General features: G+C 44.0%; 1 protein-coding gene across 1 annotated transcript; it reads right to left on the reverse strand.

Annotated features, from left to right (window-relative positions):
* Nucleotides 1-100: 100 nt before the first annotated feature.
* sgms2a (sphingomyelin synthase 2a) lies at nucleotides 101-21,861 on the reverse strand. Its single transcript, XM_071407687.1, has 6 exons — nucleotides 21,640-21,861; nucleotides 7,674-8,281; nucleotides 7,134-7,251; nucleotides 4,688-4,841; nucleotides 3,778-3,944; nucleotides 101-936 (listed from the first exon to the last, which is right to left on the reverse strand). The coding sequence occupies exons 2-6, from the start codon at nucleotides 8,126-8,128 to the stop codon at nucleotides 751-753; spliced, it is 1,080 nt and encodes a 359-aa protein (XP_071263788.1). The 5' UTR covers nucleotides 8,129-8,281; nucleotides 21,640-21,861; the 3' UTR covers nucleotides 101-750.
* Nucleotides 21,862-22,620: the final 759 nt, after the last annotated feature.

Below are 22,620 nucleotides of genomic sequence, written 5' to 3' on the forward strand. Positions count from 1 at the left end.
GGGTGGTGTGATTGGTGCGTTGATAGATGACGACGGCAAAGGGGTTGACCCGTGCAAGCGTCATACTTCTCCTAGTATCTGCACTTTGATTGGACAAAACTGAAGTCAACGTGTTCTTTTTTTATTATGAAGGTATAAATTATGGTACATTAGGACACACAATCATATGAGACTAAAGACTAAATGCACATTGAATGCAAATTAATATAAAACATTGAAAACAAACATCTTCAAGTTTGCAATTTAAAATTGCATGCATTTGTATTTAAAGGCACATTTTGGAAATTATATATTTTTAAAGTACTTAATATTCATTAAATCAAATTGATGTAAACGTAATAAGGTATAGCTCTATAAAATGCAATTTTTCTATTGGAGTTTTGAGTAAAGCTGCAAGACAGTGGCAAAGCGCTGTATGACATCGTAACATGTTGACTTCAGTTGAGTTTGTTACAGTAACATTCACAAGAATAAAGAACATTTTCAAATAAACTGACCTCATAAATAAGATACATTTTAGTGGTGAAGTACACAAGGACCCAATGTATGTGGATTATGTTATTCTTCTCACATACTTTCCCTATATGACCATTTCCTCACAAACTTCAACTATCCTTCACATAATACTTTAAAATCACATAATAGACCATAAATACTGCATGAATACAAAATAGGTTGGGGTGTTCAAAGCAACACTGGTGGTGAATGCCTGGTGAACAAGATCCTGAAGTGGGGTGGAGCCCCTACTCTCTACTCCTCCCGCAGGCTCTGCACTGCACTGTACTTCTTACAGGAATTCTTAAGGCAGGCAGGGGGCCAGGTGATTGGCCAGCAGAAGGAGCAGGGCACCTGGGTCTGCACGTTCCTCTCAAAGAAGTTGAACACGGGGTTCCACCAGGTGTTGGTGAGGTAGTTGTTGGGCGAGCACCGCAGGGCCTGTCAACAAAAACAACAGACAACTTAAACGTGAGCATTACATCATAGGAGTCCTCATCATCGCTGGTACTGATACCACCACCAACACATGGTCGTGTGTCCAGATATCCAAGGTACTACATCAGGAAGAGGAGTGTGGAGGACCAGTTCAATGTAACCGAAAGAGAACTCCTTGTTGTAGCATGATGTACTACAGTACCCAATCATAATGCTATGTGTAACATATCCAGTGTCCTGTTTCCCAATGCTCGTTGCTTTGTAATAATGTTTTCCATGTCATTTGTACCCGTTCACACCACAGAGAGGGTGCAGGCGGAGATCGATGCAGTGGTGGGCCCAGACAGGGTCCCGTCTCTCACTGATAAAGGCAGCCTGCCGTTCACGGAGGCCACCATCATGGAGGTGCAGAGGTTGACTGTGGTGGTCAGTTAAGAACAAATTCTTATTGACAATGACGGCCTACCCCAGCTAAACCCAGACGACGTTGGGCCAATTGTGCGCCGCCCTATGGGACTCCAAATCACAGCCGGATGTGATACAGCCTGGAATCGAACCAGGGACTGTAGTGCCGCCACTTGCACTGAAACGCAGTGCCTTAGACCGCTGCACCACTCGGGAGCATCAGCACAACAAACAAAGACAAGGAAGAGCCTTACTGAAGAATAAATAGTCCTCTTTTTAATTGTTTTGTCTTTTAGCAGATGCTCTTATCAAGAGCGACTTACAGGAGCAATTAGGGTTAAGTGCCTTGCACAAAGGGCACATCAACAGATTTCACCTAGTCAGCTAGGGAATGGAACCAGCAACCTTTCAGTTACTGGCCCAACCTCTTAACCGCTAGGCTACTACCCAGCCAAAAACAACTGTAAACTTTGGCATAAACATCTATCAAGAGTAGTAATATGGATATGTAGAACATCTCATTTTGTGCAATTCAATAATCAATGAAATTGTGGACAGTCACGCAATTGACACAACTACAAGGGAAGGAGCTGTAATAGTAAATGTCAGGCCCTATTATGATGTCAGTCTTAGTTTTGTCCAGCAGAGGGAGTAACACCATGCCAACACATTATAGCACTTCTATAACCTCTACATTGTGATGACACTGCTATCAAACAAACGTTCACACTTGTAATTCACAGAACTATGGGAGGTTTACACAACATTTCCCTGAAACATTAAGGTCATTACGTTAACATTAGGTTAATCATTATGTAAACATGCAGAAAGCGGTCGTCTTTTGGAGGTGAATCTCACAGGGTGGGTAGAGCCATCTATCATCATGATCCTAGCCAGGCCTAATGGATGAGGATGAGGGTGTACTCTGATTCGTGTAAACACTGTGGTAGGTGGTTCAGAAGAGTGTGTGAGTGCTTCTGGCATTGCACGCGCACACACAAACACACGTACAGCTAACCTTGTGGGGACACACAATTCAGTCCCATTCGAAATCCTATTTTCCCTAACCCGTACTCTTACCCTAAACCTAGCTCATAACCCTAAAACTAACCCTAGCTCCTAACCCAAACCCTTAATGAAATTCTAACCCTAATTCAAACCTTAACCCTAAACCCCCTAGAAATAGCATTTGACCTCGTGGGGTCTAACAACATGTCCCCAGTTGGTCAAATTATTGTTTTTTACTATTCTTGTGAGGACTTTTGGTTTGTAACTATTTCTTATCGGTCTATTAACTAATTTACCGCCAGGTGATTTCACCAGGCAGGCCAAAACTACATCCCACAAAAATTTCAGCCTGCCTTTTCAAACAGCTCTTACATTACAATGGCATTATCATAATTTCACATATTATTCCAACCTCTGTGGCACAATATATTTAAAACACAGATAAATCAAGTTTGAGACTGCACTGGGCCTTTTAAACTGCTGTATTGTCAGTATGTTCTTGCACATCCACCAAAAGGTCGGCAGAGAAAGCAGTAGAGATTGAACAAGCTGCTTGTCAAAAAGGGACACTTTTTGTATTTTGTCTCATTCTCACTGGTGGGTGTAATTAAATCCATCTTGTAAATAAGATTCTAAAGCAGCAGTATTCTGCTCTGACCCGACGAGATCCAGAGCCTGCTGGTTTTCTGTTGTACCTGATAATTCATTGCACACACCTGGTGTCCCAGGTCTAAATCAGCCCCTGATCAGAGGGGAACAATGAAAAAATGCAGTGGAGCTGGCTTTGAGGTCCAGTTGAGTTTGAAGGTTCTGAAGACTGGTAAGCAGTTTCTGCTGGATAGTATCAGTCCATCTGCAGTATCATCAAGAATCTACTTTATCATCTCTGTCCATCTGCTGTATTATCTATCTGCTTCTACTACATGACAATATCATGTCACCTGGATGTTGGCCATGGTGTGGTACCACCAGAACAGAAACGATTACTCTATCTAGATCACAGAGGTCGGTGGCACCTTAATTGGGGAGGACGGGCTCGTGGTAATGGCTTTAGCGGAATAGGTGGATAGGTGATCTAGAATAGGGGATTCCATTTGTTCCGTTCCAGCCATTATTATGAGCCGTCCTCCCCTCAGCAGCCTCCACTGATCAATATCTCACCTGGATGACCAGAAGAGGACGTGTCATTTATTTTGAAGATGTTTCATGGTCACACACACCAGATAGGTGCAGTGAAGTGTGTTGTTTTACAGGGTCAGCCAAAGTAGTACGGCGCCACTGGAGCAAATTAGGGTTAAATGGCTTGTTTAAGGACACAGACAGATTTTCACGTTGGCTATTCCAACCAGCAACCTTTCAGTTACCGGCCAACCCCTCTTAACCCCTAGGCTACCTGCAACCCCAGTACTATATCTAGTATCAGCATGTCACCTGGACGTTGGCCATGGTGTGGTACCACCAGAAGAGGCGTGAGGTGATGAAGTAGGCTACCACCACATCCACACTGTAGTGTTCGTGGGCCACCAGAATACACACCACTCCCACAGCAGCCAGCAGCCAGCACATCAGGTGGTACCACCAGAACGTCCGCGGGGAGTCTGGACGAGACAAAACACACACAGGAGGTTCTTTCATTTCATTAACCTGGTCAATGTTAAATGGTCAATGTTAAGCGGATGGCAATATAAACATATGAGTCTGGAGGAGAGGGGGGGGAGACAGACACACACAGGGGGTTGTGTATGTCGTCAGTAAGGTCAGACGTTGCATCCTCTTGAACAAGTCCCACACAGGAGGGAAGGTAATAGATCAGGGCTGTCAAACTCATTCCATGGAGGGCCTTCTTCCAATTAAGACCTAGACAACCAGGTGAGGGGGGTGTTCCTTACTAATTAGTGATAAGAGAGAAGTGAAAACCCACAGACAGCCCCTTAGAATGAGTTTGACACGTGTAATAGTGCAGGGTTTCCCAAACTCGGTCCTGGGCCCCGCTTGGGGGACCGTTTTGTTTTTTGCCCTAGCACTACACAGCTGGTTCAAATTATCTAAGCTTGATGATGAGTTGGTTATTGAAGGGGGGGAGGGCAGGGTTTGGGAAACACTGTAATAGAGGATCAGGCCACACCTGGAAAATGTCCCTCCATCAACAAAATGTATATCTGCCCGGTAACATTACTACATAATCCAGAAAATGTTCAGAGATCATGATGCCGTAGCTATGGGACCTTGTTTGACCTAACAGATAATCTAACCTAGATGAGAATAAGATATACTTGTTAGTTATCAATAATGAACAGTATTTAGATGTGTGTGTGTGTGTGATATTTTATCCAGTACTCACACTCTTTAATAAACAGGTAGGTGAGGGTGAGCATGACGGTGTGTCCGCTGTAGAGGAAGTCACCACACATGAGGTGGGAGCCGGTGATGGACAGACCGCCGCCGGAGATCAACGTCAGCACACGCTGCATCTTAGCGTGAGAGTCTCCATACAGCTGAGAGAGAGATGGAGAGAGAGAGAAAGAGGGGGGGGGGATGAGAGACAAAGAGGTAGGAGAGAGAGATGAGCTTGACAGACAATACAAGCAGCTTCAGTTACAGGAATAAAGAACATTATACAAAACGTCATTGTAACACAAACAATGTTCCCGTGTGGCTCAGTTGGTAGAGCATGGCACTTGCAATGCCAGGGTTGTGGGTTTGATTCCCACGGGGGACCAGTACAAACAAAATATTAAAAAGTATGAACTCGCTACCGTAAATCGCTCTGGACAAGTGCATCTGCTAAATTACGTACAGTTGAAGTCGGAAGTTTACATACACTTAGGTTTGTCATTTAAACAGTTAGAACATCTACTTTAAACAGCTTGGAAAATTCCAGAAAATTATGTCATGGCTTTAGAAGCGTCTGATAGGCTAATTGACATAATTTGAGTCAATTGGAGGTGTACCTGTGGATGTATTTCAAGGCCTACCTTCGAACTCAGTGCCTTTTTGCTTGACATCATGCGAAAGTCAAAAGAAATCAGCCAAGACCTCAGAAAAAAATGGTAGACCTCCACAAGTCTGGTTCATCCTTGGGAGAAATTTCCAAACGCCTGAAGGTACCACGTTCATCTGTACAAACAATAGTACGCAAGTTTAAATACCATGGGATCACGCAGCCGTCATACCGTTCATGAAGGAGACGTGTTCTGTCTCCTAAAGATGAAAGTACTTTTGTGTGAAAAGTGCAAATCAATCCCAGAACAACAGCAAAGGACCTTGTGAAGATGCTGGAGGAAACCAGTACAAAAGTATCTATATCCACAGTAAAACCAGTCCTATATCGACATAACCTGAAAGGCCGCTCAGCAAGGAGGAAGCAACTGCTCCAAAACCGCCGTAAAAAAAGCCAGACTGCGGTTTGCAACTGCACATAGGGACAAAGATCGTACTTTATGGAGAAATGTCCTCTGGTCTGATGAAACAAAAATAGAACTGTTTGGCCATATTGACCATCGTTATGTTTGGAGGGAAAAGGGGGATGCTTGCAAGCCGAAGAACACCATCCCAATGTTAAAGCATGGGGGTGGCAGCATCATGTTGTGGGGGTGCTTTGCTGCAGGAGGGACTGGTGCACTTCACAAAATAGATGGCATCATGAGGGAGGAAAATTATGTGGATATATTGAAGCAACATCTCAAGACATCAGTCAGGAAGTTAAAGCTTGGTTGCAAATGGGTCTTCCAAATGGACAATGACCACAAGCAAACTTCCAAAGTTGTGGCAAAATCGCTTAAGGACAACAAAGTCAAGATATTGTAGTGGCCATCACAAAGCCCTGACCTCAATCCTATAGAAAATGTGTGGGCAGAACTGAAAAAGCGTGTGCGAGCAAGGAGGCCTACAAACCTGACTCAGTTACACCAGCTCTGTCAGGAGGAATGGGTCAAAATTCACCCAACTTATTGTGGGAAGCTTGTGGAAGGCTACCCGAAATGTTTGACCCAAGTTAAACAATTTAAAAGGCAATGCTATCAAATACTAATTGAGTGTATGTAAACTTCTGACCCACTGGGAATGTGATGAAAGAAATAAAAGCTGAAATAAATCATTCTCTCTACTATTATTCTGACATTTCACATTCTTAAAATAAAGTGGTTATCCTAACTGACCTAAGACAGGGAATTGTTATTAGGATTAAATGTCAGGAATTGTGAAAAACTGAGTTTAAATGTATTTGGCTAAGGTGTATGTAAACTTCCGACTTCAATTGTAAATGTTTGGAAGTGTTAATATGAGCCTGTGTTAATGGATAGAATTGTACCTATCCAATGGAATTGCATTTAAACTCGCCAGTGTCGTCATCTTTCTCCCATCAGATCACTGTACCACAATAACCAGAAAACCTCGATTCCCTGGGGCATATATTTCCGATCGAACTCAAGACCGGATGCGATAACGTTTGTGTCTCCAGGGTTCGAATCCAAAATGGCTTTTTTATGAGCAGCTATTGAGCATGGCAGGCAGATCGATATGAGTTCTGGAGGGAGCCAGGATGAGATCACTGCAGGACGTGGTTCACATGCCACAGCTCTCTCACACACACACACACACACACACACACACACACACACACACACACACACACACACACACACACACACACACACACACACACACACACACACACACACACACACACACACACACACACACACACACACACACACACACACACACACACACACACACACACACACACACACACACACACACACACACACACACACACACACACACACCTTGGGCGCACAGGTGAAGTGATTGCCGGGTACAGGAAGGGTTGTGATGTACATGGTGACGCAGCGGTACAGGTAGAGGGTGCCAATCAGGAAGAAGAACCTCCGACCTGCAATCGACCTGGAAACAAACACACAAAGGGAAAATAAATGATGTCATCAAACAGGCCACTGTTAAAAGGGCTGTGGAACATTTCTCTTGGACATAGAACAGTGGAGGCTGCTGAGGGGAGGACGGCTCATAATAATGGCTGGAACGGAGCCAATGGAATGGCTTCCAACCATGTGTTCGATGTATATGATACCATTCCACCTATTCCGCTCCAGCCATTACCACGAGCCCGTTCTCCCCAATTAACGTGCCACCAACCTCCTGTGACATAATAATAATGAAAATGTCATGTTCAGCATACCGTAGCACTTCATATAGCCTACAATCACGGTCTTATACTGTTAAACCTGAATGTTGTATAGTCTGGTTAGAATTTCACATACATGGGGATAGCCTTTGACACAGATATCCCAAGATAACCGTTCTCTTACTTGTATCTGAGGAAAAGCCACTGTATAACCCAGATTCCCACCAGGAGCATGCCGTTGATCTCGGTGACCGTGAACGCCCACTTCACCCGGTCGATGTAGTCAAAGAACTTATCGGGCAGTGGCGGGCTGTTCTCCTTCTCCGGGACCCTCTCGTGGACGACCGTGATGACCACGGTGGTCAGGACCAGGTTGAAGATGGCGTAGAAGAACGCGATGGCTGTCTTCCACCACTCCGTGGGCAGCCGGTTGCCCTTGGCGTCGGGCAGCGAGATTTTGACGTAGTCCCTGTGGTGCCCGATGACCTTGCGTAGGCATCGTTTCGTGTCCTCCGGAGTGTTTTGCCCGTGTTTGGGGCAGTTGGCGTTGGGGAGGACCCCAAAGACACTGGCGAGGACCCCGCTCTCACCATCCATGCCCGGGTCCAGATGGGATGCAGTCGGGTCCACGAGCGCCATGGTCCAACACTCTCTACTGTCCACACACCAATGAAGAGCTCTCTGGTTCACCCAAAGTCAGCTAGTGCCTCTGAGGGCCCTGGCTAAATAGGAATTAGTCCTTGTTGTTGGGCCTACTGTATTTGGTTTGACTGAGGCAAAGATGTCTTCCCCCTGAAGAAGAACAAGAGGTTAGGATTTCAGTTTCATTTTGGTTCAAAAGGTGTTTACTGTGTGCTTGTTTCCTGCAGGAGAAAGCAGAAAGGAGACACGGGAGAGACTTGAGCCGTAATGGAAGGATGGAATGCCTATCTGTGGGTAATCACTGGCTAATGTTCCCTCATTGTCTTCAATTTGGCTGGAGACAGACATGTCTGTTGGAAACTCATGACAACCTCTTCTCATTCTTCAGTTAACAAGATGCCGTACAGTAAACTAATATCCACCACCATTACATTAGCAAAAGGACAGTTGTAAACTGAGATACTAATTAATAATACCAGATGTCAAGGAAGTCATCATTGCGAAATGCTAGTAGGCTACAGATGTAGGATCTTAATCTGATCACTCTGTTGCAGGAGAACGTTCCTGCAATGCAGGACATTTAAAATGTGTAGTGTATTTGAGGTAGTGTATAAAATGGCTCCTGAAATTTGTAATTTCCCATTTGAAATTTCAGACTTGATTCTCCCTATCAAAAAATTTATCAAAACCTACAAACATTTCCATTAAATATAATCCACATAATAATTCAAATTTCCTGTTGCTGCAGGATTATCTTCCTGCTATATATTAAAAGTAATTTCCTCACTATCTTAAATAAGCATGACCCTTTCAATTTTTTTAAAACTAAGAACAGATATAGCCGTTGGTTCACTCCAGACCTGTCTGCCCTTGACCAGCACAAAAACGTCCTGTGGCGGACTGCAATAGCATCGAATAGTCCCCGTGATATGCAACTGTTGAGGGAAGTCAGGAACCAATACACACAGTCAGTCAGGAAAGCAAAGGCTAGCTTTTTCAAACAGAAATGTGCATCCTGTAGCTCTAACTCCAGTTTTGGGACACTGTAAAGTCCATGGAGAGAGAGCACCTCCTCCCAGCTGCCCACTGCACTGAGGCTAGGCAACACGGTCACCACCGATAAATCCATGATAATCGAAAATTTCATTAAGCATTTCTCTACGGCTGGCCATGCTTTCCTCCTGGCTACCCCAACCCCGGCCAACAGCACCGCACCCCTCGCAGCTACTTGCCCCTCGCAGATGTTCTGAAAGAGCTGCAAAACCTGGACCCGTACAATTCAGCTGGGCTAGACAATCTGGACCCTCTCTTTCTAAAATGATCCTCCGCCATTGTTGCAACCCCTATTACCAGTCTGTTCAACCTCTCTTTCATTTCGTCCGAGATCCCTAAAGATTAGAAAGCTGCCGAGGTCATCCCCCTCTTCAAAGGGGGTGACACTCTAGACCCAAACTGTTACAGACCTATATCCATCCTGCCCTGCCTTTCTAAAGTCTTTGAAAGCCAAGTTAATAAACAGATCACTGACCATTTCGAATCCCACAATACCTTCTCCGCTGTGCAATCCGGTTTCCGAGCTGGTCACGGGTGCACCTCAGCCACGCTCAAGGTACTAAACGATATCATAACCACCATCGATAAAAGACAGTACTGTGCAGCCGTCTTCATCTTCCTGGCCAAGGCTTTCGACTCTGTCAATCACCGTATTCTTATCGGCAGACTCAATAACCTTGGTTTCTCAAATAACTGCCTCGCCTGGTTCACCAACTACTTCTCTGATAGAGTTAAGTGTGTAAAATCGGAGGGCCTGTTGTCCGGACCTCTGGCAGTCTCTATGGGGGTACCACAGGGTTCAATTCTCGGGCCGACTCTTTTCTCTGTATATATATCAATGATTTCGCTCTTGCTGCGGGTGATTCCCTGATCCACCTCTACGCAGACGACACCATTCTGTATACATCTGGCCCTTCTTTGGACACTGTGTTAACTAACCTCCAAACGAGCTTCAATGCCATACAACACTCCTTCCGTGGCCTCCAACTGCTCTTAAACGCTAGCAAAACCAAATGCATGCTTTTCAACCGTTCGCTGCCCGCACCCGCCTGCCCGACTAGCCTCACTACTCTGGACGGTTCTGACCTAGAATACGTGGACAACTACAAATACCTAGGTGTCTGGCTAGACTGTAAACTCTCCTTCCAGACTCATATCAAACATCTCCAATCCAAAATCAAATCTATAATCGACTTTCTATTTCTCAACAAAGCCTCCTTCACTCACGCCGCCAAACTTACCCTAGTAAAACTGACTATCCTACCGATCCTCGACTTCGGCGATGTAATCTAAAAAAATAGCTTCCAATACTCTACTCAGCAAATTGGATGCAGTCTATCACAGTGCCATCCGTTTTGTTACCAAAGTGCCTTATACCACCCACCACTGCGACCTGTATGCTCTAGTCGGCTGGCCGTCGCTACATATTCGTCGCCAGACCCACTGGCTCCAGGTCATCTACAAGTCTATGCTAGGTAAAGCTCTGCCTTATCTCAGCTCACTGGTCACGATAACAACACCCACCCGTAGCACGCGCTCCAGCAGGTATATCTCACTGGTCATCCCCAAAGCCAACACCTCATTTGGCCACCTTTCCTTACAGTTCTCTGCTGCCAGTGACTGGAACGAATTGCAAAAATCGCTGAAGCTGGAGACTTACATTTCCCTCACTAACTTTAAACATCAGCTATCTGAGCAGCTAACCGATCGCTGCAGCTGTACATAGTCCATCTGTAAATAGCCCACCCACCCAATCTACCTACCTCATCCCCATATTGTTTTTATTTACTTTGTTGCTCTTTTGCACACCAGTATCACTACACCATCATCTGCTCATCTATCACTCCAGTGTTAATCTGCTAAATTGTAATTACTTTGCTACTATGGCCTATTTATTGCCATACCTCCTCATGCCATTTGCACACACTGTATATAGACTTTCTTTTCCTATTGTGTTATTGACTGTACGCTTGTTTATTCCATGTAACTCTGTGTTGTAGTTTCTGTCGCACTGCTTTGCTTTATCTTGGCCAGGTCGCAGTTGTAAATGAGAACTTGTTCTCAACTAGCCTACCTGGTTAAATAAAGGTGAAATAAAATAAAATATAAAATCCTATATCTGTATGTTCCTTTCATTGCTAACTCTTCAACTATCAGCTCCTGTCCTGTGATTTAAATACCACATTTCTTGCCCAAAAAACCTGCCAACCTTCCAGGCAAAAAAAACTAATTGTAATTTCTCAAAATAGTCCAGGGATGATGCCAGAACCAAAATAGGAATCACTTCTCCAAAAGTTTTCGGAATGTAGCCTAAGCAAGGCTGCTGGTTTGCTTTAATGCAACAGAACACATGAAAAGCCATGGCTCCATAATGATGATTTAGGATTAGGATGATGATGAGCAGGGAGGTGGTGGAAACTTCAAGATGGTGACTTTAATTCCACTACTCTTTATATTTAGGATGATGATGAGCAGGGAGGTGGTGGAAACTTCAAGATGGTGACTTTAATTCCACTACTCTTTATATTTAGGATGATGATGAGCAGGGAGGTGGTGGAAACTTCAAGATGGTGACTTTGATTCCACTACTCTTTATATTTAGGATTAGCAAATGAAGGAGATAGAGTTTACTGTACTAGTCATTCCTGGCTGTATCAGCTTAAAATGTTCCTTTTATCAAAATGCTCTTTGTGGTGTTTACAACTGCAGGCTACTCTAGGGTGTTGACGGGAGTGTTTATTTCAACCTTTTGTAGTTGGATATTTCCCAGAAGCACTGGCTCATTTACTCTTTGAAGGCTCTTATTTTGGGGACTCTGACAATTGCACCAGACAGCTTTCTTTCTCTTTCTGTCCTCCCCTGCCTGAGATTATATCCCCAGCCTCCTCTCCTCTCTATATCCCCAGCCTCCTCTCCTCTCTATATCCCCAGCCTCCTCTCCTCTCTATATCCCCAGCCTCCTCTCCTCTCTATTTCCCCAGCCTCCTCTCCTCTCTATATCCCCAGCCTCCTCTCCTCTCTATATCCCCAGCCTCCTCTCCTCTCTATATCCCCAGCCTCCTCTCCTCTCTATATCCCCAGCCTCCTGTCCTCTCTATATCCCCAGCCTCCTGTCCTCTCTATATCCCCAGCCTCCTGTCCTCTCTATATCCCCAGCCTCCTGTCCTCTCTATATCCCCAGCCTCCTGTCCTCTCTATATCCCCAGCCTCCTGTCCTCTCTATATCCCCAGCCTCCTCTCCTCTCTATATCCCCAGCCTCCTCTCCTCTCTATTTCCCCAGCCTCCTCTCCTCTCTATATCCCCAGCCTCCTCTCCTCTCTATATCCCCAGCCTCCTGTCCTCTCTATATCCCCAGCCTCCTGTCCTCTCTATATCCCCAGCCTCCTGTCCTCTCTATATCCCCAGCCTCCTGTCCTCTCTATATCCCCAGCCTCCTGTCCTCTCTATATCCCCAGCCTCCTGTCCTCTCTATATCCCCAGCCTCCTGTCCTCTCTATATCCCCAGCCTCCTGTCCTCTCTATATCCCCAGCCTCCTGTCCTCTCTATATCCCCAGCCTCCTGTCCTCTCTATATCCCCAGCCTCCTGTCCTCTCTATATCCCCAGCCTCCTCTCCTCTCTATATCCCCAGCCTCCTCTCCTCTCTATATCCTCAGCCTCCTCTCCTCTCTTTATCCCCAGCCGCCAGGAGCGGTCCAAATGCAGGCTTCACATGTATAGACTATATGTTCTGCAAGACTTCCTCAAGTAGTTACAGTGTAGAAGCTGCTCACTGTACACCATGGCACTTGGCTTGTGTCGTCCACCTTGCATGGATGTTAGGAGATACAGGAAATGGCAATTGGTTGGGAGATGCATGTAGTACATCTGTATGTAGTTGCTGTATGAAGTGTGCTGGCTGGACAGACTGTCACTGTACTGTAGGCTAGGTCTGAGACTTGAGAGAGCAGAGAGAGAGAGAGAGAGCATAGGTAGAGCGAGAGAGATAGAGGGAAGAATTAGAGAGGAAGAGGGAAAAAAGAGCGAGAGAGGAGAGGTAGAGAGAGAGAGAAAGAGAGAGAGAGAGAGAAGAGAGAGAGAGAGAAAAGAGAGAGAAGGAGAGAGAGAAAAGAGAGAGAAAAGAGAGAGAAAAGAGAGAGAGAAAGAGAGAGAGAAAGAGAGAGAGAAAGAGAGAGAGAGAAAAGAGAGAGAGAGAAAAGAGAGAGAAAGAGAGAGAGAGAAAGAGAGAGAGAGAAAGAGAGAGAGAGAGAGAGAGAGAGAGGTGTGTGGAATGCCGTAGAACCTATGGACTCTCTCATAAAGGGAGGACACCAATCAGAGGGGCTTTGTCCCGATACACAAGAACACACAATCCCATTGTACCAGCTGCCAATCCAGGTAAAAGACACACACACACTCTACACCATGCATGCACACATGTTCAAACACACACAATGCATAGACACATTACACCGACTGCACTGTACTTTGAGGTTTCTTTGAGCTAAGAAAAGAGAGCCCAGCCCATTGCTTACCCAGCTTTCAAAGCGAGGGCATCTGGCCTGATTGAAGAGTCCTAAGCTAAGTATAATCTCTGACTCCAAGGCCTACTACAAATGAAATCTTCAGCCAGGGGGTGGATGGATGACTGAGACCACAGAGTTGGTATCCTCTATCACAGATACAGATGACAGTCTTAGTATAGGGAGGCTCCAGTGTACCGGCGAGATTCACACGGCCAAAGAGCAAAGTGTGTGTGTGTGTGTAACCTGAGACTGACTGAAACCTGTCGACAGACACACCTCTCCTGCGTCACATTCCTCCAGGTGCACACACACACACACTGAGAGCAAGGGGTCGCCTTCTGAAATTCAAAGTACATTTTTCTCTGTTGTCTTTAATTATTAGAGAAAGTGTTATTGCAACCACATGCTTAAACTCTCAACTGTAGCTAGCTACAGAAATAAAGAATTGTTCATTTGATGTGGAAGTAATAGATAGTTTACTGTCAACTTTCCAGAGGTGGACAACCTAGCCAAAACAAAGGACCATGACTTACCTAAAGCCACAGGTCCGTTGACTAGCGGATTCCATCCGCGCGCCAGAATAAAGCACAGATTCTTGGACACAGGACCATGAGTTTATTTGGGACTGAGCCTTTTCTCTTGTTTGTTTTGTGTTGAAGGGGACATGAGGTTTGAGGAGTTAAACCCTGGTGCCAGGTCCTTACTAACTAGTGTGTATATACCTGGGATTGATTTAGTGACTCAAATGGGGTGATTATAATGGTTGGTTTATAACATGTTTCCAAGTTGAGTTGTTTATTGAAACTGAATTTAAATGCAGTCTTCACATGTATAGACTACATGTTGAAACTGAATTTAAATGCAGGCTTCACATGTATAGACTACATGTTGAAACTGAATTTAAATGCAGGCTTCACATGTATAGACTACATGTTGAAACTGAATTTAAATGCAGGCTTCACATGTATAGACTACATGTTGAAACTGAATTTAAATGCAGGCTTCACATGTATAGACTATATGTTAAAACTGAATTTAAATGCAGGCTTCACATGTATAGACTACATGTTAAAACTGAATTTAAATGCAGGCTTGACATGTATAGACTATATGTTCTGCAAGACTGCCTCAAGTAGTTACAGTGTAGAAGCTGCTCACTGTACACCATGTCACTTGGCTTGTGTCGTCCACCTTGCATGGATGTTAGGAGATACAGGAAATAGAGGAATAATCATTCAGAACTTTACCTTGTGTTTATTCTTAAGTTAAAGGAATAGATTGTGTTGTTTCAGATACTGTGGAGGCATGTTATATTTCCTTAGGGGGACCATATTCTTAGAGGTATTTTACCCACTAGGTGGAAGCACTGCACTATTTCATTTTGGGATTTCAAATGGATGTAGTTCTGTCCTTGAACTGTTCTTGTCTATTAAATGTTCTGTATTATGTCATGTTTCATGTGTACCCCACGAAGAGTAGCTGATACTTTTACACCGGCTAATGGGGATCCTAATAAAATACCAAATGGTTAGGCCAATACAGTCCACATGCTGCCCATCTACCCACCCTAGATACAATTCCCAAACTGATATGAACAGGTCCCTCAGAAGAGAGGGCTACTCACGGAATTTGAATAGCAAAGTAGAGTACTTTGCACCTGACCTGAAATAGGCTGCATCCTGGTTTAACAACGGAGTCTTCTAGTGTACTGTTTAAACAACTGTACGGTGGTGTCAAAATTTTGCCTTAAGCAGATTGACCCAACAGTACAAAACATGGTTTCATTCACTGGGGAAAATCGCCCCAACAACAACACTGAAGGAGAAAATAATTAAGTAATAAGGCCCGAGGGGGAGTGGTATATGAGCAATATACCACGGCTAAGAGCTGTTCTCATGCACGACGCAACACAGAGTGGTATAGTAAAAAGAAAGAGAACACAACACAGCATGGTATAGTATTCCACTATTCCAATACAGGAGACATGAAACAAAAAGGATGCCAGTAAAATGCACTTTAAATGGGGCTAATCTCTGCCCGTTCTTGCTCTCTACCTCTCTTCAGTTAATGATGTGAGGGCACTTCAGGAATGGCCTTTGTCTATTCTCCTGCACTTCAAAAGCTTCTGCCGCCTTTTAAAAGGTGCGAGTGCATCTCCGTCTTCCAAAATGCATCTTATACTGAACAAGAATATAAATGCAACGTGAAGTGTTGAGCAGAATTATTTTTTTTACCTTTATTTAACTAGTCAAGTCAGTTAAGATCAAATTCTTACTTTCAATGACAGCCTAGGAACAGTGGGTTAACTGCCTTGTTCAGGGGCAGAACGACAGATTTTTACCTTGTCAGCTCAGGGATTCGATCTTGCAACCTTTCGATTACTAGTCCAATGCTCTAACTACTAGGCTACCTGTCGCCCCGAGATCCGAGAAATGTTCCATGCGCACAAAAAGCTTATTTCTCTCAAAAATGTTTCTACAAATTTGTATTTCAACCCTGTTCTTAGTGAGCATTTCTTATTTGCAAAGATAATCCATCCATCTGACAGGTGTGGCATATCACAAAGCTGATTAAACATTACACAGGTGCACCTTGTGTTGGGGACAATACAATGTCACTCTAAAATGTGCAGTTTTGTCACACAACACATGTATCAAGGTTTGAGGGAGTGTGCAATTGGCATGCTGACTGCAAGAATGTCTACCAGAGCTGTTGCCAGATAATTTTATGTTCATTTCTGTACCATAAGTCGCCGCCTCCAATGCCATTTTAGAGAATTTGGCAGTATGTCCAACCGGCCTCACAACCACAGACCATGTGTATGGCGTTGTATAGGCGAGCAGTTTGTTGATGTCAACATTGTGAACAAAGTGGCGGTGGGGTTATGGTATGGACAGGCATAAGCTACGGACAACGAACACAATTGTGTTTTATAGATGGCAATTTGAATGCACAGAGATACCATGACGAGATCCTGAGGCCCATTGTCGTGCCATTCATCCGCCGCCATCACCTCACGTTTCAGCATGATAATGCATGGCCCCATGTCGCAAGAATCTGTACACAATTCCTGGAAGCTGAAAATGTCCCTGTTCTTCCATGGCCTGTCTACTCACCAGACATGTCACCCATTGAGCATGTTTGGGATGCTCTGGATTGACGTGTACGACAACGTGTTCCACTTCCTGCCAATATCCAGCAACTTCGCACAGCCATTGACGAGGAGTAGGACGACATTCCACGGGTCACCACAATCAGCTCGTTTCGGATGGAACATCACCTTCCTGACTCACAGATGTTTCGCTTTCTCTTATGTAAAAAAAACTTCTGAGAGGATGTCTGTAAACCAATAACTACGGTCCTGACTGTTGCTCTCTGAACAAAGCTCTATTAGGAACTATATCAGTAAATTATTTAGACAAGCAAGCACATCAAAGGCAACATGTCCTTATCAAGAAGCCTTCTCTGTCTCCTCTCCTTCTGTAGCGCTGAGGCCAACACTCAATGTTTTGATGCTTCACTCAAGGCTATCAATCAATGGCAGGTCCCTCAATGCTCTCTCAAGGTTACAGACAGTGCAGAGAGCATCATACGGGCTAAAATATGCTACAGGGCTTCTATGAGTAAGTAAAGGTGTGGATATTAAGTCTATAATTTCTTTCTATTCGTATTTACTGTAACTAATATTTTTCAGATGAGATTGGAGATATTTATTTCCAATGGTGTCCTCCGCATGACTGTACTGTGTACTGACCTGCAGCTCAACAGATAGCCTCTCCACCAGGCTAGTGTTCCACTGGTCCTCCGCATGACTGTACTGTGTAATGACCTGCAGCTCAACAGATAGCCTCTCCACCAGGCTAGTGTTCCACCAGGCTAGTTTTCCACTGGTCCTCCCAGCTGTGTGCACAGCACAGCCTGTTTTTCCACCAGTCCCTACTTCTGCACCCAGTTCTCTCTCTGAGTCTACAGGGATGGGTGGTGATGGGAAAACTGGCAGCCAAACCTATCCCACATGCTCACAGACTGAGTAATGGATGGCACTCCACTCTCACTGTGTTAGCTATACTAGCTATTTCTAGAGGAGTCACCCCAGTTGCCATGAAAGCTGTATTTTACTCTAGAGGAGTCGTGAAACTGCGGCCACCATTTTGGGCCCCACGTAATGACATGTTACATGATAGCTGTCCAGTTATTTTGTCAGATTCACCATCAAAGGGAGGGTTAAAAATAAAGCAGAGTCACTACCAGAAGTGGCTCAGCCCTGTGGCGATCAGAGCTCATCCAAAATCCTATTTTCCCTAACCTTAACCCCTAACCTTAACCCCTAACCCTAAAACTATACCTAACCCTCAACGTAACCCCTAACACCATGTGTATGTGACAAATAACATTTGATTTGATTTGAACACTAACCTTAATTCTAACCCTAATTGTAACCCTAACCACCCCTAAAACAGCATTTTTCCTTGTGGGGACTGGCAAAATGTCTCCACTTGAGGATAGTTAAACACACACACACAGTTAAACACACACACACACACACAGCTACTGCTTCTGCTCCCACAGAGAAAAAACATACACTATTCAAGAGCTTTGCAGTTTAGTTTAGAAATGTTTGGAAAGCAATCACATCATATTTGTGGAGACATTTTATGGGGAGCCCTAAGTGGACTATGATGCTAAATGCAGCTTTGAAAATATGGATGTATGTTTATGTGAGAGCAGTTAATTATGCATTTTTAGACAGTGGTTTACATACACTGTGAAGGCTTTATGGCACAGCACACACTGGTGGAATGAATGATGGCAAGTCCCATCACATAGGTCAGGATTCAGTGTATGTCTTTTCCCACTGTCCAATCAATGCGGTTGATTTAAATAAAGTTCAGTCAGTGAATAGATAAACGCACAGTAATCAATATGAGGTACTGCCTAACAGAGGAAGATTGACATATCGTTGTCTGCTAATAAGACCTTTTTAGAGGCACATTTACTTTGCCTTCTTCAAATTTCTTAGATTTTAGCTCTTTATCTTTGAGTCTTCTTCTTATTGCATTGATCGCTCTCTTTCTCCGATACCTCTCCTTCTCACTCAACAAGAGGGGCAACAGCACTGGAAGGTTGGCCGATTTAAATCCGTTTACCAAATTTTTACCAGCATGTCACATGTGCAACCAGAGGAAACAAATCCTAGACCACCTTTACTCCACAAATAGAGACGCATGCAAAGCTCTCCCCCGCCCTCCATTTGGCAAATCTTACCATAATTCTATCCTTATGATTCCTGCTTACCAGCAAAAACTAAAGCAGGAAATAGCAGTGACTCGCTCAATACGGAAAGGGTCAGATGACGAGGATGCTACACTACAGGACTGTTTTGCTAGCACAGACTGGAATATGTTCCAGGATTCATCCAATGGCATTGAGGAGTTCCCCACCTCAGTCATCGGCTTCATCAATACGTCCATTGATAACGTTGTTCCCACTTTCCCACCTGGACAAAAGGAACACCTACGTGAGAATGCGGTTCATTGACTACATCTCTGCGTTCAACCCCATAGTGCCCACGAAGTTCATCACTAAGCTAAGGACTCTGGGACTAAACACCTCCCTTTGCAACTGGATCCTGGACTTCCTGATGGGCCGCCCCTGGGCGTTAAGAGTAGGTAACAACACGTATGCCACGCTGATCCTTAAGACTGGGGCCCCTCAGGGGTGTGTACTTAGTCCCCTTCTGTACTCCCTGTTCACCCGTGACTGCATGGCCAAACACAACTCCAACACCATTAAGTTTGCTGACGACACAACAGCGGTAGGCCTGATCACAGACAACGATGAGACGGCCTATAGGGAGGACGTCAGAGAACTGGCAGTGTGGTGCCAGGACAACAACCTCTCCCTCAATGTGAGCAAAACAAAGGAGCTGATCGTGGACTACAGGAAAAGGCGGGCCGAACAGGCCCCCATTAATATTGACGGGGCAGAAGTGGAGCAGGTCGAGAGTTTCAAGTTCCTTGGTGTCCACATCACCAACGAACTATCATGGTCCAAACATACCAAGACAGTCGTGAAGAGGGCACGACAAAACCTTTTCGCCCTCAGGAGACAGAAAATATTTGGCATGGGTCCCCAGATCCTCTAAAGGTTCTACAGCTGCACCATCGAGAGCATCCTGACCGGTTGCATCACCGTCTGGTATGGCAACTGCTCGTTATCTGAACGTAAGGCGCTACAGAGGGTAATGCATACGGCCCAGTACATCACTGGAGCCAAGCTTCCTACTGTCCAGGACCTATATACTAGACGGTGTCAGAGGAAAGCCCATAAAATTGTCAGAGACTCCAGTCACCAAAGTTAGACTGTTTTCTCTGTTACCGCACAGCAAGCTGTACCGGAGCGTCAAGTTTAGGACCAAAAGGCTCCTCAACAGCTTCTACCCCCAAGCCATAAGACTGCTGAACAATTATTAAAAATGGCCACCAGACTATTTTTATTGACCACCCCTCTGTACACTGCTGCAACTCGTTGTTTATTATCTATGCATAGTCACTTCACCCCTACCTACATGTACAAATTACTTCAACTAACTGGTACCACCTGTATATAGCCTCGTTATTGTTATTCTTATTGTGTTACTTTTGATTATGATTATTTACTTTAGTCTATTTGGTAAATATTTTCTTAACTCTTCTTCAACTGCACTGTCAGTTAAAGGCTTGTAAGGAAGCATTTCATGGTAAGGTCTACACTTGCTGTATTCGGCGCATGTGACAAATAAAGTTTGATTTGATTAGCATTGTAAACAAGTTCAAGCCTGTCTTCCATCAAGACATAGGATCAAATAACATGTGCATGTTCCTACTCTTTTACATGGGAAAAGAATTCACCAACAGCACATAGCAGTAAGTTTAACCTTTCCGCTTAGAAGACCAACATGGGCAGGTCTCTGGTCGGCTGAAACCACTCTGTTACACCCTGGTGGCTTAGCCACACATGGGTGGGTGCCTGGTGGATAATTTCAGGGTATGGAGACTGCCTGGGCTCCAGGATTACAGGGCAGGCGCCGCGGCGGGGGTGTGTCTGTGTGCTGAGTAGCAGGTCTCCACATTTAACATTACTTTTCAGGAACAGCCCTGGGTAGTTAGTAGGACACAGCCAGCCCCCCCCCCCACCTTCATTTACCACCATGTTCTAAAAGGGGCACCAGGGTGAGGTGAGGGTTCCGCCATGGAAATAGTCATTTTAATTTTAAGGGTTCCATGAGCTGTTCTGTCTAATGTAACTCAATGGAAGGCCATTTCCAGACTTTCATAGACCTGCTGCAATTGGAAATGGGCCGGTATTGGATTAATGTAATGTAATTAGACAAAGAAACATTTGAACATCTACTGTAGCCTACATCATTGGCTTGTACATTAAACGTATTCTATTCAAGTACTGTATAGTTAGCATAGTTTAGACGTTCAAAAAGAACATATCACCTGTAGAAGTGTGCCTTATCTACAGTATTTCCTGTCCCACGTCATGCTGCCAATGAATGATAACGAACCTGTTCTCTTGGCCCTAATAAAGTATCTTCACATGACATCATCATTTCGTGCACAATATTAGACTAGTATTCTTTCACCACTGAGGCATCTTTGCTTGCTTATTTAATATTGGGAAAGATCATGTTTGAATTTGGAAACTAGGCTATTTGGAACTGTCCATGACTATAGGCTACACAGTGAATGAAAGAAAAACGTATTTTGTTGTCGAACTACAATGACGTGACCTACTGGCAACATAACATAAATTGGCGATACCAACCTAGATCACAATAATTATCTTCACAGGTTGTAATATTCATTCCATATAATGCAATTCACTCTAGGCTATTTAGTAGCCTAGCATACGTGCATTTGGTTCTAATTCATTTTATATAGAGCAAATCGTTTATCAACCTACCTGTCTTGCTTGGGATCCTCTCCAGTTGTGCGCCTTGTTCTTTCAGCGTTCAAACTCCTAATGTTTACATGGCTGGAATGAACTCTGCCTTTGAGCGTGCGCTCCTCCCATACGCAAACATACAGTGGTCCAACCCCCCCTCTCTTTATTACTGTACAGCCTAGCCTACAGTCAGTTGCAGAAACTGTCGCCAAAAACATCACTTATTTACGTACCTGCCCACTCCTTTGTAGAAAGATTATTTAATAGTTTCCCCTGACCAGAGGTAATAGACATGATAAAGCAACTTTCCAATACCCACCCATTCAAAGATATATTGCATAGCATTTTGAAATGCAAGATATGCATTTCAATCTTTTTCTAACTTTCAATAATGAATTAGGGGGGAAAAAGATAACGATAAGATAACGCGTTAGTACAAGGACTACAACGTATACAACTGGATATTTGATTGCAATTCAATTAATTTTTTTAAATATTTATATTTTTAACTCTCATACAAAACATCTACAAAATAAACATGCTCTATTTAAGCCAGATTGTTCACGCTTCAAAAGAGGTAAAGCCTAGTCTTAGCCAACTAGGCCTACATGATGATTAAGAAAAATAGGCTATTTATTCCCAGGCCTGTCCTGTAATGAGAACATTGGATAAGTACATAGCCTATCATCACACTTTTTTCTTTGGTGTGGGGTTAGGCGTCTTCCAAAAAAGCAAACTACAGTTCCAACCATGTGCAACATTTAGTCGGCTACTAGTTTTAGATTACAGTGCAATTCTTCATAGATTGCTTTTAATGTTTTGTAATCAAGTCTGTCTTTACGATAATTGTTTTAAATGTTGGATAATATTTTGTATGTATTTTTTCATGAGTAGGATTTGCCACAGTACGTGATATAGTTATTTAAATAAGTTATTTCCAATCATATAATTGAATTGGAAAAAAATCGAACTGGAGCCAACAAATTAAAATGTCTAATA

The sequence above is a fragment of the Salvelinus alpinus genome, chromosome 6, assembly GCF_045679555.1.
Source record: "Salvelinus alpinus chromosome 6, SLU_Salpinus.1, whole genome shotgun sequence".
NCBI lineage: Eukaryota > Metazoa > Chordata > Actinopteri > Salmoniformes > Salmonidae > Salvelinus > Salvelinus alpinus.

What these genes read in the sequence shown, in the direction of transcription:
- sgms2a (XM_071407687.1), bottom strand. Translation starts at nt 8,128, where the DNA reads ATGGCGCTCGTGGACCCGACTGCATCCCATCTGGACCCGGGCATGGAT. An exon ending in ACTTCACCTGTGCGCCCAAG is followed by an intron (nt 4,842 to 7,133) that starts GTGTGTGTGTGT and finishes TCTCTCTCTCAG; the next exon opens with CTGTATGGAGACTCTCACGC. An exon ending in CTACCTGTTTATTAAAGAGT is followed by an intron (nt 3,945 to 4,687) that starts GTGAGTACTGGA and finishes TGTCTCGTCCAG; the next exon opens with ACTCCCCGCGGACGTTCTGG.